At 38.5% G+C, this 25,482-nt stretch overlaps 1 protein-coding gene across 2 annotated transcripts in view; it reads right to left on the bottom strand.

Moving 5' to 3' along the window:
* The window catches only part of LOC131440642 (serine/threonine-protein kinase Warts), a 166,376-nt gene extending 147,252 nt beyond the window's left edge, over positions 1 to 19,124 (bottom strand). For both annotated transcript variants that reach the window (XM_058612102.1, XM_058612103.1), the window contains exons 1-2: positions 18,901 to 19,124; positions 7,583 to 7,746 (exon numbers count right to left, since the gene is read on the bottom strand). In XM_058612102.1, the coding sequence (XP_058468085.1) occupies positions 7,583 to 7,702 (120 nt within the window). In that variant the 5' untranslated portion in view covers positions 7,703 to 7,746; positions 18,901 to 19,124. The remainder of the gene's footprint in view (positions 1 to 7,582; positions 7,747 to 18,900) is intronic.
* Between the last annotated feature and the right edge of the window lie 6,358 nt (positions 19,125 to 25,482).

The following is a 25,482-nucleotide window of genomic DNA, read 5'->3' as shown; positions in this document are numbered from 1 at the left end:
GAACCTTGGGCGGTCTACCTCGGGCCCTAAGGTATTCCAGTAGCTGCGGCCTGACGTCGCGATACTCTACGCACGACCACACGACATGCTCGATGTCCTGATAACCGTCGCCACAGGTGCAGAGACCGTTCTCCGCGAGCCCAACACGCCGGAGATGTGCGTTGAAGGTGTAGTGATTTGACATGAGCCGCGACATCACACGAATGAAATCGCGACTCACGTTCATCCCCCTGAACCAAGGTTTCGTCGATACCGTAGGGATAATGGAATGTAGCCATCGTCCCAGTTCACCATTGCTCCATGAAGTTTGTCAACTTTCGAGAGTTTTCTGACGAGAGATACTGAAAAATTCATTGAAGCAGATTGGTCTTTCATAAATATCACCTTCTGATGCGCCAACCTTAGCCAATGAGTCTGCCTTTTCATTGCCCGGAATGGAACAATGCGAAGGGACCCAGACTAAAGATATTGAATAAGACCGTTCAGATAAAGTTCTCAAATGTTCCCGTATTTTCCCCAGGAAATATGGGGGATACTTTCCTGGCTTCATTGCCCGGAGAGCTTCTATTGAGCTTAGACTGTCCGTGACAATGAAGTAATGGTCTTTGGGCAAGGTTTCAATGATCTCGAGGGTGTACTGAATAGCAGCGTATTCTGCGACGTAAACTGAAGCCGGATCACTGAGTTTGTACGAAGCGGTGATGTTCTGATTGAAGATGCCGAAGCCTGTGGACCTGTTGATGTTTGATCCGTCAGTGTAAAACATCTTTTCACAGTTGACTGTTCTAAATTTATTATAAAAAATATTAGGGACCACTTGAGGGCGTACGTGATCCGGAATTCCACGAATCTCTTCTCTCATGCAAGTGTCGAAAAACACAGTAGAATCAGAAGTATCCAAGAAATGAGCACGGTTGGGAACAAACGAAGAAGGGTTAATATTCTGAGCCATGTAATCAAAAGAGTCGAACCAGACTCCGAGCATGTGAAGACCTGAGCTATGGTTTCACCCCTTAGTTGAAGCTGTAATTGTGCTGGTTCTCGCTTCCTTGAAAATACAACCAGCTCAGTTTTCTCCGTAGAGAGGTCGATACCCATTTGAAGAGCCCATGTCGACAAGTTGTCGAGGGTATCTTGTAATGGTCCTTGGAGATCGGCAGATTTGGGTCCTATAATGGACACAACGCTGTCGTCGGCAAGTTGTCTTAGCGTGCAAGATGTGTTGATACATTCATCGATATTGTTTACGTAAAAATTGTATAAGAGAGGGCTGCGCGAAATACATGTGTTTCTCGGACAATAGATTATACAAAAAGTTATTCAAAACTGGTGAAAGACCATGCTGATGCAACTTCTCAGATAGTATGTTTATGGAAACTGAGTCAAAAGCCCCCTTGATGTCTAGGAAAACTGACGCCATTTGTTCTTTACGAGCAAATGCCATTTGAATTTCTGTTGATAGCAACGCAAGACAATCGTTCGTTCCTTTGCCCCTGCGGAAACCAAATTGTGTATCTGAAAGCAAGCCGTTAGTTTCGACCCAATTGTCTAGACGAAAGAGAATCATTTTTTCAAACAATTTCCGGATGCAGGAAAGCATAGAAATCGGCCGATACGAATTGTGATCGGAGGCTGGTTTTCCTGGTTTTTGAATGGCGATCACTCGCACTTGTCTCCAATCGTGTGGGACAATATTACCCTCGACGAACTTGTTGAATAAATTCAGCAAGCGCCTTTTGGCAGAATCAGGAAGATTTTTCAACAAGTTGAATTTAATTCTGTCTAGTCCCGGGGCTTTATTATTACACGACAAGAGTGCAAGTGAGAACTCTACCATCGAAAACGGTGTTTCGTTTGTATTTGATGTCGCGGTGCGAGAGATCTTCTGTTCCGGAGCAGAGTCTGGACATACTTTTTTAGCGAAATCGAATATCCAACGGTTGGAATATTCGTCGCTTTCGTTCGTGGTGTTTTGGTTTCGCATTCGTCGGGCTGTGTTCCAAAGAGTGCTCATCGATGTTTCTTTTGATAATCCGTCAACAAACCGTCGCCAATAACCAAGTTTCTTTGCTTTTACTAGGTTCTTCATTTGCTTGTCTAACGCCGCGTAATTCCGATAATTATCAGGTGTTCCATTTTTTCTGAACTTTTTTAAAGCTGAAGATCTTTCCGCGTTAAGTGATGAGCACTCTTTGTTCCACCACGGGTTAGGAGGATGGATGTTAGTTTTCGCGCCAGGTACACGTTTCGTCTGAGCTTGAATCGCAGTATCGAGAATCAAGCCAGCCATAAACGTGTACTCTTCCTCCGGAGGAAGTTCTTGTGCTGTTACTAATTTTTCCGACATCGAATTTGCGTAGTATTTCCAATCAACATTTCGTGTGAGGTCATACGAAACATTGATTGTCTCCGATGGTCTTGATCCGCAAGCAATTGAAACTACGATAGGCAGATGATCGCTACCGTGGAGATCGGGGATCACCTTCCACGTGCAATCCAACCGTAGCGAGGTCGAGCATAAGGATAAATCCAGCGCGCTTGGTCTTGCTGGTGGTGCAGGAATCCGTGTCATTTCTCCCGTATTCAAGATAGTCATATTGAAGTTATCGCAAAGATCATAGATCGCGGTTGATCTGTTGTCATCATGAAGACAACCCCATCCCGTACCGTGAGAGTTAAAGTCTCCTAAAACTAACGTCGGCGCGGGGAGGAGCTGCATGACATCGCTCAGCCAGCGGTACCCAACCGTGGTTCTTGATGGATTGTAGATGGAAGCAATGCAAAGGTCCTTGCCTTTCATTGTGACATGACATGCGACAACTTCAATACCTGGTATCGAGGGGAGGTTAATTCGATAAAAGGAATAGCACTTTTTGAGACCCAAAAGTACTCCTCCGTAGGGATCATCTCGATCCAGGTGAATAATGTTAAAATCGTGGAAGTTTAAGGGTATTTCGGAAGTTAGCCAAGTTTCGCACAATGCAAATGCGTCACATTTCAAATTATTCACAAGAATTTTGAGAGAATCTATTTTTGGGATAATACTTCTACAATTCCACTGGAGGACAGTGATTGAATCCGTGACCTCGGTGGATGAATTAGCCATCGAAGGATACGATCGCTGAAAGAAGGCGCCATTTTGCAGTCAACTGCTTCAAAAAAGTTTTAACTGTAGGTATCAAAGCCATAAACAGGCTTTTAAGAGGATCAGAAATATTGAAGGTGGTAAAAATCCAGTCCACAACATCAGAGAATTTTATGAGCCCAGCACCCAGCTGATTCTCTGTTGGATTTTCAGGGGCACTTGGGGATTTTGGTGTCCCGGGAAGTGGTGGGAATTCCTTCTCAGAATTGAGTTTTCCGAAACCAGGAACTTTTTGCTTCGGAGCATTTTCTCCACTACTTCTAAATATAAATGTTGGAGGCCCATCGGAAGACATCTTCGAACCCTTACTTGGGAGCTTATGAGAGGATTTGTTTACTCTTTTTCTAAAGCTATGAGGGACCGCCGAAGATGTACCTTCCAATGGGTCGTTAAACTCGCTCTCGTCAGTTGACAAGCAGGTATAGATGTTCGTTGATTGTTTTGGGGGTGTGGCACTCTTGAGCATGTCAGCAAAGGAACGCTTGGAGTGTTCCTTCAGCGAACGCTTCATGTTATCCTTGCGCATTTTGTACGCGGGACATGCTATTAGCTCATGCGGACCCTCCTTACAGTAAAGACTCTTTTCAGTGCGTTTACCGCAAGAGCCATCCGCATGAGACCCCCCACAGTTAGCACAACGGAGCTTATTGCTGCAATGGGATGTTGTGTGTCCCAGTTGCTTGCAGTTGGTGCAGTTCATTAAACGCGGAACAAAAAGACGAACAGGGAGGCGCACTCGGTCCAGGAGGACGTAGTTAGGTAAAGCCGAGCCAGCGAAGGTCACCCGATACGAGTCTGATTGGGGATATGATTTGGTACCATCTCCCGCGATCGACACTGAATGCAATCGCTTGCAATCCAGTACCTTTACGGTCTTAAGTAAGGGGTTTTTAAAGCAACCCATCCCGTACTTGAGAACGTCTTCGCATGTCAAACTGGCATCGGTGACCACGCCGTCAATCACGAGCGGGGATGTACACACGATATTCCCGCGTAAAGAGCTCGCATTGAACGATCTCGTTAGCCTGTTTTGCACTGGTTAACGAGACCCTCAGCTTGTCTGGGCGCACCTTGTCGATACTCTTAACGGTAGAGTATCGCTTTGTCAGTTCTCTCGATAATTGAAGAATGTTCAATTTTTTTCCATTTAATTTGGGCCGGAAATAAACCGTATACGGTCCGGCCGAGAGTGCAAGTCCGTCGGGACAATTTTTAACGCGGGGTTTGTTGCTATTACCAGTTGTATCCATTTCATTATCTGGTGGATCAGGGTTATGTTTCTCAGGGTTTATCATGTCACGGAATTGTATCCGTGCGGGTAAGAGATCTGGGGTACTATCAGGTAATTTAAACGACAGATGAAATAGGAAAAGAGAATTTTACTTATCTTGAACAATGAATAGCCACCAATGCCTGGCCTTGGTTAATCGGTGTGCTCCGTAGCAAAGCTCGGCCGCTGGGGCCACGCGTTGATTGAATTGTAAATGTGCCCGTGTGCAAAAACAAACCTCTAAGAGGAAAAAAGCACACAGCACCGGGTCACGGCACCACTCCAAACGTTCGATCACTATTTAAAGCCTACAGACTTGCACTAGCACTTGAAACCGCCTAACGGTATTATTTCTATTGTTTCGTGTTTGTCTGGTACACTGCTCACAGTAACAAAAGATTAATCTTTGATTGACCTTGAAGCGGATTAGCACGGCTATATACACACTTGCTCTACCACGAATTAGCATCCGAACGGTACGACGGTCGCGTTAGGAATGAACCGGCCATTCTGATATTACTGGAAATGAATAGGCTGATGAGTTGGCTAGAGCTGATGCAATGAATGATTTCGTTGGTTCTGAACCAGCTTTACCACTTTCAACTAGTTGAATAAAGCACAAGATTCGTTCTTGAGCTGCATTTAAACATGCCAGCTACTGACGCAGCTTGCAAACGTGGGCTCAGATAAAAGTATTTCTACCAGATTTAAATCTGAAAATGTCAAAGTGTCTACTGCATTTTTCCAAGCATCATTGCAGAATTCTGGTGAGAGCTCTGACTAGACATTGCAAACTCAATTATCACATGGCTACTATTCAACGTGCTGAGTATTATTCGTGTGAATGCGATTACGGTACTTCATATCATCTGATATGTAACTGTTCCGCATTGACGCAACTACGTATCCGGGTTTTTGGTTCTCCATACATGGTTGAGTCTGTGTATGCGGAGCTAAAATTAAAGGATATTCTCTCGTTTCTCACCCAATGTGATAAGGAGCTATAGGCAGAAGGGTTCATCGTTCCTCCTGTAGTGAATGAATACTTTTTGTATTCACCTTAAATAGGGTTTAGCAGATTGTTTGGCATCCTTTAGGGGGTACCGAATTTACTTCTGCTCGTACATACTGCGAATCGTTCTGCATTCTTCCGGGAGTACAGAATGGTGTCGCTTTTGTAAGATCTCTAAATCCTCTCGGGGGTTGGAGGTTTTATTAACAGCAGACTGTTCGGGACCTCGTAGAGGTTCAGAATTTACTTCTGCTTCCACTAAATGTGATCCCCAGCAGATTGTTCAGCATCCCTTAGGGGTGCAGAATTTACTTCTGCTTTTATGTGTTTTTGTCAAACTTTGAATGAAGCAGAATGCAACTATTCTGCTACTGAAAAAGCATTTTTTTGGTGTAAAATGGTCAGTAAAATCGATTCTGCGTATTTAGATGTACCGCACACAACGACATCATGCTCATTATACCCCTTTTTATACTGTATCGTATTCAAGCTTTATTTATATAACATAAAACCGAAGTACTTGCAGAAAAGCGAATAGAGTGTTTCTGATGTAAAAAAGTCCAACAAATCAATTGTATATAGTTTTAATGAAAGCAGCAAACTCGTTGTATCGTTTTCCCCCTTTTTTCAGTTATAATATTCAGTTGATATAAGATCTACAATCCAAAAGCATCTATCAATATTGGTTCATATTACGTACAAAACATTTGTGATCCAATTAAACACAATAGGAATGATAGTACTAGCCTGTTTAACCCGTTTTACCCTAATTTGCTTAGTGAACATGGTCGAATACTGTTGTTTTTAACCAGTGAAAATATTCGTCGACTAGCAGGTGAGGCAAGACAATTCGTTCCGTCAACTACTTCTTACCTAGCTAAACCAAGCAAACATATACAGGTCCTCAATGAGTTATCAAAAATTGCAATCTTTCAATGTTACAATGTTAGAAGCATTGCAAAGATAGTGATTACCAACGACAATTTAAAATTTAGAAATAAAAACTATGCATCATTTTGCTACTATATTCCATTATCGACTTTTAGGGCCGTATACTTTGCCTCGGCTTAACCCTGACGATTAATTAATTTAATTCGATCTTATGGTTATTCGACTATTTGTTACATTCGACCTTTCGTTATATTCGACGTTTTGTTATTTCGACTTTTTGTTTCATTCGACCATTTGACGCATTCGGCCTTTTGTTCTTTCAACCTTTTAGTGTTTCGACCTTTTGTTCATCGACGTTTTGTCGTTCGAACTTCTGTCATTTTAGTATATATTCCAACAGACAATACTTGTTGACTTTCTATACGAGCACGCCAGCGACCTTGAAAACGGATTAATACAGATTATCATTCAACGGCACTAATGCAAACACAGCTGAACGGAATGACCTTAACAACTGAATAAAACAATTTAATGCACGATTGGAGAAACGCAAATTTACGTCCGATCACTCCGATGGTTGCAGTGGAGCTGAATAGTGTACTATTGAAATACTTCAATGTTGTTACAATACACGATCAAGTTGAAAAATTTCGCATCTATTGGTAGTTAGATTATATAAAACCAAAGACATCATATTAACAAGATATCCAGCTCTTACATTTCCCGAACAAATCATTGGCAACATCCTTTTTTGCGAGCATGTCGCCCTCAGGCGAGTCCGTATCGAATCTCGTACATAGAAGTAAGGGAGAGTCAAATTCGTGCGCGCCAAAATAGGTTGAATGTGATACCGCGCGATGGCGTTGCTGAACTGAAGATTGATTTCGCTCCAAGCTTTCAAAATACGAGAAAGGCAAACACGCGACATCAATTTCCTTTTTGATACTCGTTGATACCAGACATTTCAGAAAAGTTTAATTTTGAATTATTTGAGATTATATCATTCAGTTGTTATTTTTAGATTTAAAAATTTTATCATAAAATTATGATCAGATTTCCGATGGCATGCAGCAGAAATTATGCTGATAAACTCAGCAGCAGCAGCACTCAGAGGGTAAATTTTGAAATGGTGTCCAATACTAAAGTAAGTCGTATTCACTACAAAAAAATGGCTCGAACTTATTTATTTGATATATGTATGAGAAAACCATAATGTCACTTCTCCGATGTATGACTGGATATTGAACAAGCAAATTCTACTCACCTGAGAAATTCCGTGACCAGCTTCGTACGATTTCAAGTCATTTTTTATTTTCTCTAAAGCTGCAGCATTGTACGCTGAATTACGTGATGCAGATGGTATGTTTCCGCTTTTTGAATTCATTTCAGGAAAGGTTTTTCATGTGAACGGTGAGAAATTAGCGTAAACTGAAAATAACAACAAGAAATTTCAACAATGATTCATTTGAATATTATCGAGTCTAAATAAATACAGATATGAAGGGCTGGATCGGTGAAAATAGATATTAAATAACACACAGGCCTGGAGTGTGTTATAAGATTCAGTTTAGTTCCTAGTACCTCGCAAAATGTCTGTGTGTCTTAATCGAAATTCAAATGATTGTTTATCCTAGTCATAGGCTGCTAATGAATCGGATCTTACGATTCCGAAATGGGTTGCTAAACGCAGTATTTCAGCGAATCCATTATCGATAGATATAGTAGAACCGGCTAGTAATTAGGAGTAATGATAATACACTGAGGTCTTTTTCACGCTGTTTTGGATTCGGGGTTTTTATGCGGCTTTTTCAACGCGGATTTTCGAAGTTACGTGTTTTCCGAAGCAACGCGTTTTTTTTTCTACGCAAATTTTCTAAGCTATGCAGTTTTCAAGTTTTGTTTTAGAAATGCACGAAGCGTCAAGATCTGCTGTTATCTTGATTTTTTAAAGTCATCTCCAACACTTCTCAATATTTAAAAACAAAAATTTTTTTTTTTTAAATAACACCCAATCTCGACATTTCATTCATTTTAAAAACATTTGGCATAAAAAATCACGATTAAATTTTTTCTAAGTCCAAGTGTGAGTTCAAACTTTTTTAACACGGATTTCTGTAGTTACGCATTTATTTTTGCGCGGTTTTTTTTTTGTGTGCTACATATCTCTGTAACAGAATATTTCAGTGTACGTTAGACGGCTGCATCAGCACCGCGATGATGTAACGCTTTTCATAAGCACGAAACCGGAACAGAACAGAAAGAGATGAGTGAACGATCTTTCCGATGTGTTGACAAAAAATAATTGATAGTGCACGAACTGAAAAGTGCTGAGAGAAAATATTTTTTTTTATGTCACCAGGCTTGGATCATTTTCTCAGCACTTTCATTTCGTACTTTTACTTTTACTGATAATGATTTTGAAGAGAAAATATTCAAAATCATTATCAGTAAAAGTAAAAGTACGAAATGAAAGTGCTGAGAAAATGATCCAAGCCTGGTGACATAAAAAAAACTGAAGGTGCTTAGCTAAACGAACTGAAAAGTGCTGAAAGAATATATCTGAAAGTGTTGACAGGAAAGAACGGAAAATGCTGAGATCCGCTATAAAGGGTGGCAGAGACAGGAAACAACTGACGAAATATAGAGGTGGGTCGGACGAGTGAATTTATTTTATTTCCTCCCAGTATTTTTCATACATTTTGTTTTAGACTCATCCATAATCGACTAACATTATGGTTAATATTACAACGCAAAAGAAGTCATTCAAACAGTTAGATAAAACCCTACGGTGGCACAAAGATCCGAAAAGATGCTGTAGGAAGCAAAAGTGATGCAGATGATGGGAAAGCAAATCGGTTCCCAAGGCAGGAAAAGTAGTGTCACGGAGCGGTAGATGAGCTGGAACCATTCCTGGGTCAGAAAAGACATTCCGGGAGGAAAGAAAGAGAAAATCGGAAGAATTCGAACTGATACTTGGGTAGATGGGCTACAAAATCTGGAAAGACAATTCAGCAAACAAGTCACGGTGGAAGATAGAAAATAAAAACATTGGAACAAAGATCATTAGAATCATTGACGAGATAAGCTGACCGAGAGTTACAGATTTAAGAATATATTGAAGAAATGTAACAGAGAAACCTCCTGGGTTTCTACATTGAATTTTAAATTGGGGTTTTATTGTTTATTTAGACGATATAATTGTTTTTGGTTGAAAGAGTTCGTTCATTATTGGATCATTTTTTATGAAAAGTTTATATCGCACATAGCGGATAAACTTAAACCATCGAACGATCTCCTGCGCAAAAATGTAAAATTTGTTTGGACAAATGAATGTAAAAAAGCTATCGAAGAATTAAAAACCTTTTTAATTTCTGATACACTGTTGGTTTGACAGAACTATCAAGATGCGTTCTTAATCATCACAAATGCTAGCGAGTACGCCATCGAAACCATACTCTCGAAAGAAAAATCGATAAACCAATGTCATACGCAAGCAGAAGAAAAGGAAGTACTATACGATTGAGAAAGAATTACTGGCAACAGTATGGACGATAAGCCGCTTCAAACATTCCATTTACAATCAGAAATTCATTATCTAGACCGATCACAGACCGCCAATTTCAATATGGCATTTTAAAGAGACGTCGCTTACACTAACACGTCCATGGCTGAAATTACAAGTCCTGGAAATAGACGTTCGCTACAAATAAGGCAAAGACAATGTATTAGACTGTTTATCACGATTGACTGAACAAATATATCCGAAAAACCCCAATATATCCGTATTCACTAAACAATAAAAGCACCAAAAGCAGCTAGTAGAGAAAGAAGATCTTGAAAAGCGAAAGAACGCAGACAAGATAACGAACTAACCGAAACAAATCTGAGATATAACGGGAAGACTTATACTATTCACAGACAAACTGAAGTGAATGGGAATAAAATAACATTTGGGAATTTTTTCGTATCTCGACGAATATATAACAAGTGCAGACAACAACGACATTAAATTTGGCCAACTGAAATTTGAAAAACACTCAACTAACACTAATGATTTTGACGGAACTAGTCATCAATAGATCAACGGATAAAGAATTAACCGAACTGGTAGAACGTCCACACGATTTGAATGACTACCTGTATATTATTCCATTTGCTATTCCAGCACGTAAAATATGAAGATTGGTTTCCAACTCTATTAATTGGGGACCGAATGTGGGTGTCTGAGCAGGACCGTTAAACTATATTGAAAGAATTCCATTATTTTTCTTTGTGAGAATCATGGACTTTCAATATAGTTTCCATGATTCGGCTTTGGGAGGACATGTTGGAAGCAATCGTATGGCGAAGAGAATTAGTTCACTATTTCAATGGAATAATATTCGCGAAAACGTTGAAAATTATATCAAATAATGCGACTCGTGCCAAGAAAATTAAATAGGATGAACTAACTAGATTCCAAAAAAAAACTACAAGGATCAGCCCCATGGGGTTGTTCGAGCCGTTGATGTGGAACAAGACAACCAAAATTTCCAATGATTGACATTTTCAATTATTTCACACTTTTGAATCCGCAAATGCACAAGAGTCTGCTTAGATTGATCCTTATCAACACCGAACACGCGAACCCAGAATATAGACTCTATTTAGGGGCTCTCCATAAAAGACGTCACGCCGCAAGGGGGAGGGGAATGTTTCATAAAACGTGACCTTTTGTGACAGGGGGAAGGGGGGAGGTTTTTGGAATGTGACGTCTAATATTTTCAATGAGCGCATTTTTGAAATACCTAATTATATTACTGCTTTGCCCTATTTCCTGAAAAAATCTCCACAATAAACGTTTACATTATATAGGAAAACGTGTATTTGTTGATGTAAAAGCTTCTTCTTGTAAATTCGGAAATGAATGATGCATGAAATCATTTCCTTTTTTGTGGGTAGCAAAAGTGCAGGGAGTAAATTAGCGAAATTAATAAATTTTGCCTAATATGAGTAAAAAAGAAAAAGATACCTTCAAACGGTTTTAATAAGTTATGCACTGATAATTTTTTCAGTAATTTGATTTTTTAGCATTGATAATAGTATATCATAAGAATTTCTCTTATCTGATTCTGATGCAGTTTATTCAATTGTACTCCTTTTGAAAAAAGGGCGGGAGATTTCACACGTAGATCATGTCATGTCTTATCTTGATCATATGTGATTTTCCTCCACCAACATCAAAGCTTATCGAATCATCCAATGATTGAACTTACATAAATCAAGAATCATTTTAGCTCAAAATCACTACCCATTGTGTGACGGAAGATCAGTATTGATATTGATCGATGTGATTTAAAATTCACTGATCAACTGATCTTGAAAAGATTCTTTGGCAGTGATCTCGTTTTGATGAGGTTTTATTCTTTATTTTCTCAGCCCTGTATGCTACACTAAGAAAATATGATACTTTACCTAAAACAATAATATATCTGTGTACCCCTAGGAGGAATAAAACAGATGATTTAAATGTTTCATCAATTACAACCAAATATTTGTGTTAATTTATATAATTGATAATAATAAAATAATTCCGATGATTTTGTAATTTTAGGGATTTTTTTTAATCTAATGACAGCATGTAATAAATCGATTTTTCCCTCATATTTGTATGGTTTGTCATACATATTGAGAAGGTATTGAGATGAATTTTATTTATTTTGAATTCGTGACATGTAACATAGGGGGGTGGGGGGTCTTTGCTTCTGTGACACTTTGTGACAAAGGGGGGATGGGGAGTCAAAAATCGTTAAAAAAGCGTGACGTCTTTTATGGACAGCCCCTTATCGTGATTTGTATTTGTTTCGTAGCCGACGAAATTACATCAATAGCCCAAATGTATACAATTAAATGTTTGTACATGCTTGCGATACGGATATCGATATTTAAGCTTCTCTTAACCAAGCTTGTGTTTAAGTTTTGTATGCAAGTAGTTATTTTTATAGCGTTTCTGTACCATTACTACCATTTTGCTATTTCGGCTGAAGCGATAAAATATTTCTCATTATCAATCGAGTTCATCTTATATAAATTGGAAATTAGTCTTATGCACTCAAAATTTACCCTGGGGTAGTCAATTTCTCAGGCGAAACGACATAATCTGGGATTTCATCCAATCTTGCATGACACAAGATCAGAGCATACCAATAAAAGCTTCAAATCGTTTATGGCACTTTTTGTCTTGCTGTGTAGCAACAACCTACCTCTAGCAAGCTACGCATAAATCTGAAACGTTAGCTATAATTTCGATTCTATTTGTAGATTCGTGTGCTTCCAACAGCTTTGCTTTTGCTTCGATTGACCGCATAAACATGCTTATGCTTGCACGCGCAGCTTAAGCAAATTGCTGGGATTTTTATTTTGTTTACTTTTTGACAATTAACAATATTATAAAAAATCTAAGTGGAACTCGATGCAATTTTTTTAGGCCTTTTCAGAGTGGGTTTTAAATATTGAAAATCCGAAAAATAATCAAAAGTTCAACACATATTAAAAAACCTATTTTAATCCACCTAATGGTGTAATGATGCCTTTCTCATATTACTCATTACATCATAAATATAACCATGAAATTTGCAAAAACAACTGTTTATTGAATAGAAATAGGCAAATTTGCTCGGCCCCTCGACCCTCGAAATCTAACAAACGAAGCGTTTCTGTTACTTCTGCATATGTAAGTCAAGCTAAACAGCATGAATCAGCAGCATAAAACATGTAGTAGGATTATTATTATTATTATTGACATCACTACACAACGTGTACGAAATAGAACAAAGCACGCCTTGTTCGTTTTGTGTTTTCTTCTTCTTTCGGTGTTGTACATATTGTCACTCTATATGGCGATTTGAAAACTTTGACAATCATCGCCTTGTAACTGCGGAACCGGAAGTCGGATCGGGATGAAATTTCACAGTAGCTTTAAAGACAGTATGAACTTTAATTCAAATCAAGATTTGTGAAAATCGATTCAAGCATCGTAGAGAATTCGAAGCGAATTTAGATTTTTCTTCTCCACTTTCGGTGCTCTCGGAACAGGAAAAGAGGTGACTAGTAGTGCCGAATTAAGTTTTCATGCCCACAAACTAACAAGCTCTGGAAACTAGAAGAATTTATCAGACAGTTTTATGGGATTTGTACCTGTTTTTAACCATCGTTCGTGGAAAAATACTAATAAAATTGGTAATTTTCCACGCTTTAGTTGCGGAACCGGATGTCGGATCCAAATAAAATGTTCTACAAATTTTCAGGATATTATGAGACCTTTCATTTGAATCTTAGTTTGCGAAAATCGGTTGAGTTATTCCATAGATAATTGAGTGTAAACTTTTTCTCAAATTTTCACATATTACCATATAACTCCGGAACCGGAAGTCACATTCAAATGAAATTCAATAGCAAACTATGAGACCAAAATACCTTTTATTTGAATCTTAGTTTGTGAAAATCGGTTCAGCCATCTCTGGAAAAAGTGAGTGCATATTTTTTTCATATTTTTGGTACTTATCATCCTATATCTCCGGAACCGGAAATCGGATCGAAATTAAATTCAATAGCAGGCTATGGGACTATGAGGCCTTTCATTTGAATCTTTGTTTGTGAGTGCATATTTTTGTTACATACAGATTTTTTAAAGCTGTAAATAAATTGAGTTACCGCGAAGCAACACGTTTTTTAGGATGATATATTGATCATGCGACGCTCGCTTAGAGATGTGCGAAGCAGCTCATACCGGTGAGCAGCTCCGAACCGATCAGCTCACTAAAGGGAATCTATTCAATGTATCAGCTCATCAGCTCATTTAAATTGAACTGAAGGTTTGTTTTGAGCACCGTTTTTCTTTCATATGCATGATCGAAATCATTAATGCACAAAGAACAGTGATATGCGAACTTGTTTGCGAATTACAATTATGTCATATTTGAGAATATCTGCAAAAGTGGCATCCCTGAATGTACCTTAGCCTACCGAGTGAGAGGTGAGATTTCTTATTGACAACGGCTCATTCAATCTATTAAAGAAGGATAAATACACATTTGGAAAAACGAACAAAAGCTCATGCACACATTTCTTCTCATTTATAACTCGCTCTTCAAGAGCTGAAAATCCGTTCAGTTGTAGCTTGTTTGCACCTTACCAGCAATGACCTAGGATGCGAGGTCATTTTTTTTAAATCTGTGATCAAGCCAAAAACCTGTCTGTGCAAAATCTGTGCACGTTTCCCCGTTTCCATTATAACTAATCGGAATTATTTTGGTAAGCAAAAAAAGGTCTCACTATTTCCTAATTTTAATTTCAAAAATTTGTGATCGATTTCAGAATCTGTGTAAATCTGTGACCATTTTCAGAAATCTGTGAAAATCTGTACCATTTTGTAAATCTGTGCAAAAGGTTGAACACAGATTAATCTGTGAACCTGGCATCCCTGCTTACCAGTGCGGTGAACTGGTGAGCTGTGAGCTATAAGCTCTTTTTAAAGATGCGATTCACTGCAAAAGTGAGTTACAGAAATAGCTGACGCATGACACCTTCCGTTTCTTAATCATGCATGGTTTCAGCACGACCATAGTGAAAATGAGTCACACGAATAGTACTCTGGATTTTCTTATTATAAAATAAATTGGATTAGGAATATAATTTCCTAAAAGTATTGTAAAAGTTTGCTGCATTAAGTTGCATATTTCGCTTCGGTACAAGGTTTCCTAGGTAAAAACAGGTAAAATGATGAATAACGTTTTCAGAAAATAATAAACCTATACATTACCTTGTACAAAATTATGGAATTTTATATTTTCTACAATTATTCCAAACAGAATATGTAAAAAAATAACTTGAAACAAATTATGATTATAAAACTAGTTTTAAGGGGGTTGTCATAATTCAATAACTAAAACTAACTTTGAAATGGCCTAAAAAAAAGTTCCATCGAGTTCCACTTAGATTTTTTTTCTAGTATTGGGCATATCTTTTCCTATAAATTTTATAAAAATCAGCTGCATAAAGTTGCATATTTCGTTTCGGTGTAAGTTTTTATCATAGGTAAAAAGAAGGTTAAGTGTTGTATAAGCTTGCCAGGAAACAACAAACCTATACCTATGCACTACCTTCAACAAAAATATGGAATTTTTTATTTTCTTCAATTTTTCCAAACAAAGTATGCATAAAAAAATAACTTGCAACAAGTTATGAATAAAAACTTGATTTTAAAGGGGTTGCCACAAAAACGCTTTGTATAGCCGGAACGGTGCGGCCTTCACTTTTGGTATATTTGACAAAGTAAGTTTGTCGAAGAAAAAAATTTTCTATCTCTTCAGAAAAAAAAATTATGGTTATATTTTTTGTCAAAGTGGGCCATGAACAATTAGGGATAAAATCAAATAACGCGGTATATATTTGTAAATAATGTCTTAAAAGCAACTATATGCATTAAAAGAACGGTTTGGCATCTACTGATTTATGTCCACGTTTGCATGATTCGATCCACTGTGCGTCGCTGAGAAAAGTGAGTGAGATCCATTTTGGTATATATGACCACTATTTCCGGTGCTTCCGGTACCGGATACTGGGAACTAGGATAGCCGGAATCGGTTTGTTCAGTTGCCTACTGATAATGACTATCGATTTGTGCAGTTTTGACACCAGTTTAGAAATTTTTTTTACGTATTTTGTTTCGCCGGTTTAAGTGACGGTGTACAATATTGAACACACTTTACCCTATAACTCCGGAACCGGAAATCGGACCCGGATGAAAATCAGGAATTCCGTATGGGACCGTGAGACCATGGTCATTTGAATTGTCAAAATCGGTTCAGCAGGCGCGTACCCAGAAAAAAATTTCGGGGGGTGTTTCAGAACATGTTGATCAATTTCCATACAAATGGAACTTTTTATATAATTATTTGAAATTTTTTTATTGTGGAGTCGTTTGTTGAAAATTATTCATTTTATTTTTTACTTATTTGAAAAAAAGAGTTTACATAATATCATACTTTTTTGAGTTTCGGAGGGGGTTTGAACCCCTAAAACACCCCCCTGTATACGCGCCTGCGATTCAGCCATCTCCGAAAAATCCTAGTGAGATTATTTGACACACACACACACACACACACACACACACACACACACACACACACACACACACACACACACACACACACACACACACACACACACACACACACACACACACACACACACACACACACACACACACACACACACACACACACACACACACACACACACACACACACACACACACACACACACACAGAGAGAGAGAGAGATAATCTCACAGATCTAGATCTACGGCAAAAATGACATGAATGACATGTCAGGAATTGTCAATATAAGCCACTTCTGGTAGAACTCTTGACGTGTAAGCACGTTGATTCGCGGATATTGCGTTAGAAATTCAAGTAATTCGAGAGAAGGAAAGAAAGTTTTTTTCGTGCTGTAGTGACTCGACACATCATCGATAGTCAAGAACAGTAAAGTCCATGTGACTATAAACGAAACCGCTGGATGTATGGTCATTGTTACATTTCCAATCAAACAAAGAAAAAAGAAGAAGAAAAAGTCAATATGAGCAGGAAATGTTTTGCAATGGATAATACATCATCATTTAAAAGCATTCTAATTCACCAACATACAGAAGTTTCTCTAGAAGTTCGTAACCAAATTCAATTCATATTGTTTTCGTTTTGTTTGTTTGATTCTTATTTGAAACGTCACTGTGAATTGATATAACACCAATGCATTTAAAGACAAATATAGAACATATTTAAAATTTTCGCGTTGAGATCATCAAGCTCGTGTTATTTTTGACAGATTCAAATTATACGAAAACCTGTTATTTTAGAAGAGATATCCATCTTGGCGTTACGGATAAACTTAAGTGATTCAAACTGGTTGTATACTATTCCCCAGAAAATCATTTTCTAGAATTCATTTCCCAGATATAACATTCTCCAGAATGACGTTTACTGGAACAGATCTTTTACCAGAAAATCTTCTACTGAATGAACCAGTCGCACGAAAATAATTTTCCGGAACAAACTAATTTCAATAAATATTCGGGAATGCTCATAACCTGTAATTTTCAAGGCAATTGTGCTTATTTCAATCTTTGTTAGTCTGAAAAAATGGAGTCGGGGTATGAAATCATTTAGCTATATTTATTTAAATTCAAATATAGCTTTTTTAAATTGAGTGTTAGTTTCCACATATAGTCTATAGTAACAAGCTAACCTCTCGTAGTTACTTTGAGTCTTTCATATTTGGCCCAAATATTTCGGTGATATTAGGTGAAATAGCATTTTTTATTTCTTTAAATTCTGTAGTAAATATCACACTATCATTTTACATAAGCATCTCATTTAGTGCTAGCCCAATATTCTGTTCGTCATAGATGATTCAGGTCGAGGCGGCCGAAGGTCGCGTGTGCGCCAGCCACTGAATGCAACAGCGGGGGAAATGACCTCTGTCTAGTTGCGGGCGTTTGCCCGGATTACCCAAAGCTAGAGGCTATCCCTCAGTTAAGTCCGAACGAGCGGCAGTAAGATCGGACAGCAAGTCATTTAAAACGATGAGGCGTAGCCGCGTTAGACCGTTTAAAATCACAGTAAATTAGAAAAAATTCTATTAAGCAGTATGTTGATCTGTTGTGTCAAATGACTGTTATGCGAAATGATCATTATGCCAAATAACCATTGGAGAATGCTTTTCTGGGAAACAGTATTCTGGAATAATGTACAATCTGAGAAGTGCTTTTCTGGTGAACGGTTCATTCTGCACAAAAATTTCCGACGAAATGGTTTCTGGGAAATGATTTTCGTGGAAATGTTATAAATTCATTCAAACTTGTACGGAGCAGTTGCAATTTTTCTGTTTTTTTTTATTCATATATATATATATATATATATATATATATATATATATATATATATATATATATATATATATATATATATATATATATATATATATATATATATATATATATATATATATATATATTATATATATATATATATATATAAATCGCTAATTGAACGTTCTCTTCTTTTACGACATTATTACATTATGTATAGTAGATACGACATACAAAATTATCGTCATAATTACTTTATAATTTATTTATACAAATTGCGAGAAATAACAATTTTTCGCAGTTAAGTGTTACAAGGTAAACAACTGATAAATAGTGCAACGTAATGTGTCGAAAAATCGCAATCAAAAAGATTTCTACCATTATATCTGCAAAATATATTATTTATGAATTTGACCAGTACCAAATTTTACGTTAGTTGCATAGTAGGGGTAAATACATCTGGGTGTTCACTCTGCTATCTACATACATCTATCCTATACGAACTTGGAAAACTTAGCGAACAATTGATACGAGTTAAGTCTTTGATAGTGCAATGTTTCAAACAGAACTGCTAAAAGTGTGCCGATTTAGATAACAGTCAACATTACGATTTTATTTTCATTTCTAAATTATTTCCGTATGAATAAAAATATTGATTAGAAATTTATACCAACCTAGTTTGATGCATTCGAATTTCACGTGAAAACAATCTATCATAAATTTTCCCATAATGACGCTTCACTATAACCGCACTGCACACAAATCTGTGGTTAATTCACATAAGTATTTGATGTACGTTGCAAATGTAGAATATCAAAATTCGCGAACCTTAAAACGAAAAGATTGTTCCTTCTTAAAGAAAAATAGAATACTATTTTGACATTCTTCTACTTGCATGCCTCTAAACCAGAGTTGCCAGGTCCTTTTTCCAAAAATCTGTATTCGATGTAAAAATCTATCTGCACCATATCGGTATCAGATTCTCGTCAACATAGGTTCACGGAAATGTCACCAAAACTCAACTCATCAACGAAAATCGGTATTTATCTGTACGACCCGTAAATTATCGGAATTTTGGGAGTACATATCAGTATTGCGGTATAAAGGTCAAATATATGTTTAACTACCGATAAATCGGTATACCTGCCAACGTTGGTTGCCATTAAAATACAGACTCTCATACCCTATGAAATTTGTCGACCCGTATCGGTCCGATCATCGGCCCGATTATCGGACCGATTGAGCACGATATGGGGCCGATCGTAGCGCTTCGATCGGCCCGTCATCGGACAATTCTGCACCATTTGCATCAACCGCGTCGTCCTAAGAAATCTTTATTTTTACATTATGTATCGCTAGAGAAACAGAGCGAAGGAATATCAAACAAGGCATTTTCAAGCCGACGTCTTCCCGATAAGGTGTGGTATAGTGTTAAACATTCTTTTGTTTCGACCATAGAGGCTTTAACCTTAAGGTCATTCGCCTCTTAGGGCCAGAAAAACTCTGGCCCTATGCTCGGAGTTGAAAATCCAACCCCGATATATCCCATCCTCTGCGTATAAGACATCCGCTCTCTGCTTTGGTATTTTCATCACTCTTTTGTTCTATCGATACACTATGTAAGCTTGAAACGCAGTCAAAAGCTTTCTTGCACGATGCGTCCGATGCTCGGATTTACTGGGTAGTAACAGACTGGCGAATACCTCTAAGGGAGCCAAACTAACCGTCAAATTCCTATGCTAGAACATGGGAGTTTGACGGTTCGTTCGGCTCCCTAAGAGGTATTCGCCAGTCTGTTACTATGAGAGTCTGTACATTAACACTGTATTTGTATTCAAGGATGTCAGGTCAGATTTTTCTGAAATCTGTGTTTGATCCAAATATCAGTATATGTAAAATCTGTGTCCGCTTTCCATAAGAACACTGTTCAACAGGATCATTTTGGTGAGCAAAATATAAAAAGGTCTCTGCTTTTTCAAGTGCCTTATCGGAATTACATGGTCATTGTGTTTTCCTTAGCAAATTAATGACTTCCAGAAGTTTATTGCTAGCATAAATCAAATAAACATAGATTTCTCACTGTACGGTGACACTAACAGCACCTCTAGTGACAAACGGGTGTACTTTTTTCCATTAGCTACTGTGGTTGTGTTAAATGCGCAGGCAACTTTTTGCATGCATTTTAGGAGCATTTACGCACTCATTCTCCACCAGACGGTGCTTTTGGGGTCACGGGTTGCTCAACTACATTACTATTACACTGGGAAATCTATGTTTATTTGATTTATGTTGCTAGTCTGTTATCCCTTACGGATATCTGTGAAAATCTGCCATTTCAAAACATTGTGCAGCATATTGATAATTTGTTAAACTGGCATCTCTGTCAGTTATACCAGGGATGCCAGTTGAAGTTTTTTAAAACTTTGATTAGCGTTGCCAGGTTACCAGATTTTTCTCATTACGCCAGACACTCAAACTAACCAGATCTTTTGCTAGATTTTTCATATTTTACCAGATTTTCCAAAATTTCCTTGTATATAGTAGACCCAGACAAATCCAGATAAATTTTTGAGTTTTGGCAGATCCTTGAAAAAAATACCTGGGAACTCTGACTGTGATCGCCACAAAAATTAGTCTGTTGTGCAAAATCTGTGTCAATTTCACACACGCAGAGAAATAGAAGCAAATACCTAGAAACTGTTTCCCCATAATGGAAAATAATACAGAAACAAGATAGGAACAGATCTTTTATCAGAAAAGCATCTTCTAAAATCAGGCGCGTATACATATGGGGGGAGCGATTAACCCCCCCTCCCTTCCGAAACTTAAGAAATTATTAGAGGATTTAGGGGTTAGACCGGACACGTTGTTAAACTGGACAGCTTAAATATCTTATCAACCTGCTAATATTTCAATTCATAGATTGACTTTGTAAACGCGCTTGGAGATGACGCGGTAGAAATGATTTCGATAAAAACCCAGTTTTAATGGATTTTTTTTTCAATTTATAAAAGGTGTCCGATTTAGCCCCGGTCTCCCCAATATTATGAAAACACACCTCGAAGTTTTTTCTGGGTACGCGCCTGACTAGAATGAACCAGTCCAACGAAAATAATTTTCACGAAAATTTAGTGAATACTCATTAACTGTAATTTCCAAGGCAACTATGCTTATTTCAAGCTTTGTTAGTCTGAAAAAGAGGGTTCTGAAAATAACGAATTTGATATAAAATAATCAAATTATATAACGGGTATGAAATCATTTAGCTATATTTATTTAAATTCAAACATAGCTTCTTTAAATTGGGTATTTGTTTCTGCATATAGTTTATAGTAACAAGCTAACCTTTCGCCGTTTATTCGGTCTAGTGATAAAGGGTAGTAAAAAGCACACTACCATTTTATATAATTATTTTATTTAATGCTTACACAATATTCTCTTAATTAATTAAGGTCGAGACGGCCGAAGGCCGCGAGTGCGCCGGCGACCCGCCGTCGGAAGCGCCGGCCACTGCGGGGGGGGGGCAGCGCCCCCGCAGAAATCACCTCTGTCTAGTTGCGTGCATTTGCCCGGATTACCCAAAGCTAGGGGCTATCCCTCAGTTAAGTCCGAACGAGCGGCAGCGAGGTCGGACAGCAGGTCATTAAAAACGATGAGGCGTAGCCGCATTGGACCTTTCAAAATCGCAGTAAATTAGAACAAATTCTATTAAGCAGCATGTTGATCTGTTATGTCAAATGATCATGCCAAATAACTATTATGCCAAATAACTATCATGCCAAACGATATTATACCAATAATACTATTTTAGCGACTAATGCCTTCGAGTGTATGGTTTTCTGGACTTTGGTACATTCTGGGCTTTTTTTCTGGATTTTCTTACTTTCTAGAGTTTGTATTTCTGGAGATTAGTACTTTCTGGGCAATAAATTTCTGGGGAAAAAGCTTCGGTTCTTTATGTTCTGCTAACCAAGCTAACCTTTCGCCGTTTATTCGGTCTAGTGATAAAGGGTAGTAAAAAGCACACTACCATTTTATATAATTATTTTATTTAATGCTTACACAATATTCTCTTAATTAATTAAGGTCGAGACGGCCGAAGGCCGCGAGTGCGCCGGCGACCCGCCGTCGGAAGCGCCGGCCACTGCGGGGGGGGGCAGCGCCCCCGCAGAAATCACCTCTGTCTAGTTGCGTGCATTTGCCCGGATTACCCAAAGCTAGGGGCTATCCCTCAGTTAAGACCGAACGAGCGGCAGCGAGGTCGGACAGCAGGTCATTAAAAACGATGAGGCGTAGCCGCATTGGACCTTTCAAAATCGCAGTAAATTAGAACAAATTCTATTAAGCAGCATGTTGATCTGTTATGTCAAATGATCATGCCAAATAACTATTATGCCAAATAACTATCATGCCAAACGATATTATACCAATAATACTATTTTAGAGACTAATGCCTTCGAGTGTATGGTTTTCTGGACTTTGGTACATTCTGGGCTTTTTTTCTGGATTTTCTTACTTTCTAGAGTTTGTATTTCTGGAGATTAGTACTTTCTGGGCAATAAATTTCTGGGGAAAAAGCTTCGGTTTTTTATGTTCTGGAGAATGGTTTTCGAGGAAATGTTATAGAACCGTCAAGATCATTATAAATTTATTATAGTGACGCATTACTCGTTTGACTGAACTATTCTTTAAATAATTTGCTCTATTGTGGTGTTTAAAAAATAATTTCCGAGTTCGTAATTGACGGATAGGTAAATAAAAATATAATTGTGTTATTGAAAATGATTGTTCGCGTTCAGACATATTGCCGTTAATAAAGTAAAGAATTTCAAGATTATAAGTGTTTGTATATTGATCAGCAGGCAGCGTGCTTCATACGTTAGAGGAAATGCCGTCTAATTTAGGAGGTGCATAAACATAAACATAAACAGAGAAAAATATTGTAAAAGTAACTACATTTGGTTTTGGAAATAGTGACAGAAGTAAATTTGGTTTAATATAGCAAATATTGTTGATTGGAACTACAAAACTAGATATTTTATTTGTCTCAGTGAATTAGTTTATTTTAATAAATATTTTGTTAAAAATAACAAATATTTGACTTGTGCAATCCTGCCAGTTTCTTAACAAACAATTTTATAATAAAATTAACTTGCAAAATCAGTTAACAATGAACTAACTCTAGATGAAGGTAATCTTTATAGTGCTTTGAATTTATAAACTTGGCAGTTGAATAAATGATAAGATATAAACCTGAAAAAAAAATTATTTCCATTCACGTTTTTTATTTCTTACTATTTTGGAAACATCATTTACTTTTATTTGGGCAACATAATTTTTTGCGAGCAAAGGGAAGTCCAAAGGGAAGTCCGAATCTAATCTCATACATAGAAGAAGAGGAGAGAAATGCCAAAGTCGTTCGCGCCAAAATAGCAGCATTGCGCACCCATACAATTGACATGATATGTTGAATGTGATGCCGTGCGATGGCGTTGCTGAACTGAAGATTGATTTCGCTCCAAGCTGACAGGGTCTTATATATATATACTAATGATGGAAAATGCTATTGACAATAACATTGCTTTCTGCTTAGGAGCGGCTTCAAACAGCGTCTGTTCTGGTATTCAGCGGCTGAGTATGAAATGCTGTATCCCGTTCAGCTAAATCCAATGTGGCAACCCCAATAACGGGATCGTCCTAGTGCTAGTTGGGACGTTAAACAGAGCAAGCACGATGATCCTCCGGCGAGAAAGGGGGTTGGCGTAGGCCTAATAAGCCGCCCGTAGAACATCTATTACGAATTATATATAAGAGAATATACGACCCGGAACAATCGGCATAGACTCACGCGACGAAATAAGGACAACGATCGCAGGCTGCGACAGGATAATATACGACGAACTAAATCCTCGCAGCTTCGACGTCGTAGCGCTGCAGGAGCTTTGTTGGATTGGACAGAAGATGTGGAAAAGCGGACATCTAGCGGCTACCAAAGCTGTGGCACAACGAACGAGCTGAGAACTGGCTTTATAGTGCTGGGCAAGATGCGTCAGCGGGGTGGGTGGCAGCCGATCAACGCTAGGATGTGTAAGTTGAGAATTAAAGGCCGTTCTTTCAATTACAGCATCATCAACGTGCAATTACCGCGCGATAACTCTGCTGAACGCCGCCTACAAGGTACTCTCCCAAATCTCATGCCGTCGACTTTCACCGATTGCAAACGAATTCGTGGAACAATATCAGACAGGAGTTATGGGCGAACGCGCTACCACGGACCAAGTGTTCGCCATCCACCAGGTGTTGCAAAAGTGCCGCGAATACAATGTGCTCACACATCACTTATTCATCGATTTCAAATCAGCCTACGACACAATCGATCGAGAACAGCTATGGAAAATCATGCACGACTACGAATTCCCGGACAAACTGATACGATTGGTCAAGGCTACGATGGATCGAGTGATGTGCGTTGTTCGAGTATCGGGGATAAACTCGAGTCCCTTCGAAACTCGCAGAGGGCTACGGCAAGGTGATGGCCTTTCGTGCCTGCTATTCAACATTGCTTTGAAGGGTGTGATAAGAAGAGCGAGGATGCACACGAGTGGCACGATTTTCACAAAGTCCATCCAGCTTCGCTTCGATCCAGGACGCTTCGATCGAGGAAAATTCGCCGTCGTACGAAGTTAACTATCTACAAAACGCTGATTAGACCGGTTATCCTCTACCGGCACGAGTCCTGGACAATGCTTGCGTAGGATCAAAGCGCACTAGGTGTTTTTGAACGAAAGGTGTTGCGAACCATCTTCGGCGGAGTGCGGATGGTAGACGGTACGTGGAGGACCAACCCTCGTTCAAACGGCCAAAGTCGGCGGTTACGGTGGGCCGAGCATGTTGTTAGAATGTCGGAGTACAACCCGGTTAAAATGATTCTCGATAATGATCCGACCGGTATAAGAAGAGGCGCGCAGCAATCAAATTGAGGACGATCGATCGATCAAATTGAGGACGACCTGCGGACCCTTCGCTACCGAGGCTGGCGGCGAACAGCTATGAACCGAGTTGAATGGAGACGCCTCCTGTATACAGCAGAAACCCGCGTGGTCTACGACTGATAGAGTAAGAGAGTAAGTACGTACGGCAAGATAATGACGCCATTCCGCCTGGACAATTTTGATAGCAGCCGCAATGCAGCCAATCCTCTGACGTTTGCCAGAATTCCTCACAGGCGGGTACTATATACAGGGTCTCTCAAGTCA

Source organism: Malaya genurostris, chromosome 1 (assembly GCF_030247185.1).
Source record: "Malaya genurostris strain Urasoe2022 chromosome 1, Malgen_1.1, whole genome shotgun sequence".
In the NCBI taxonomy this organism is placed as follows: Eukaryota; Metazoa; Arthropoda; class Insecta; order Diptera; family Culicidae; genus Malaya; species Malaya genurostris.
The sequence above is the reverse complement of the archived record's forward strand: the minus strand, read 5'-3'. Positions and strand labels throughout refer to the sequence as shown.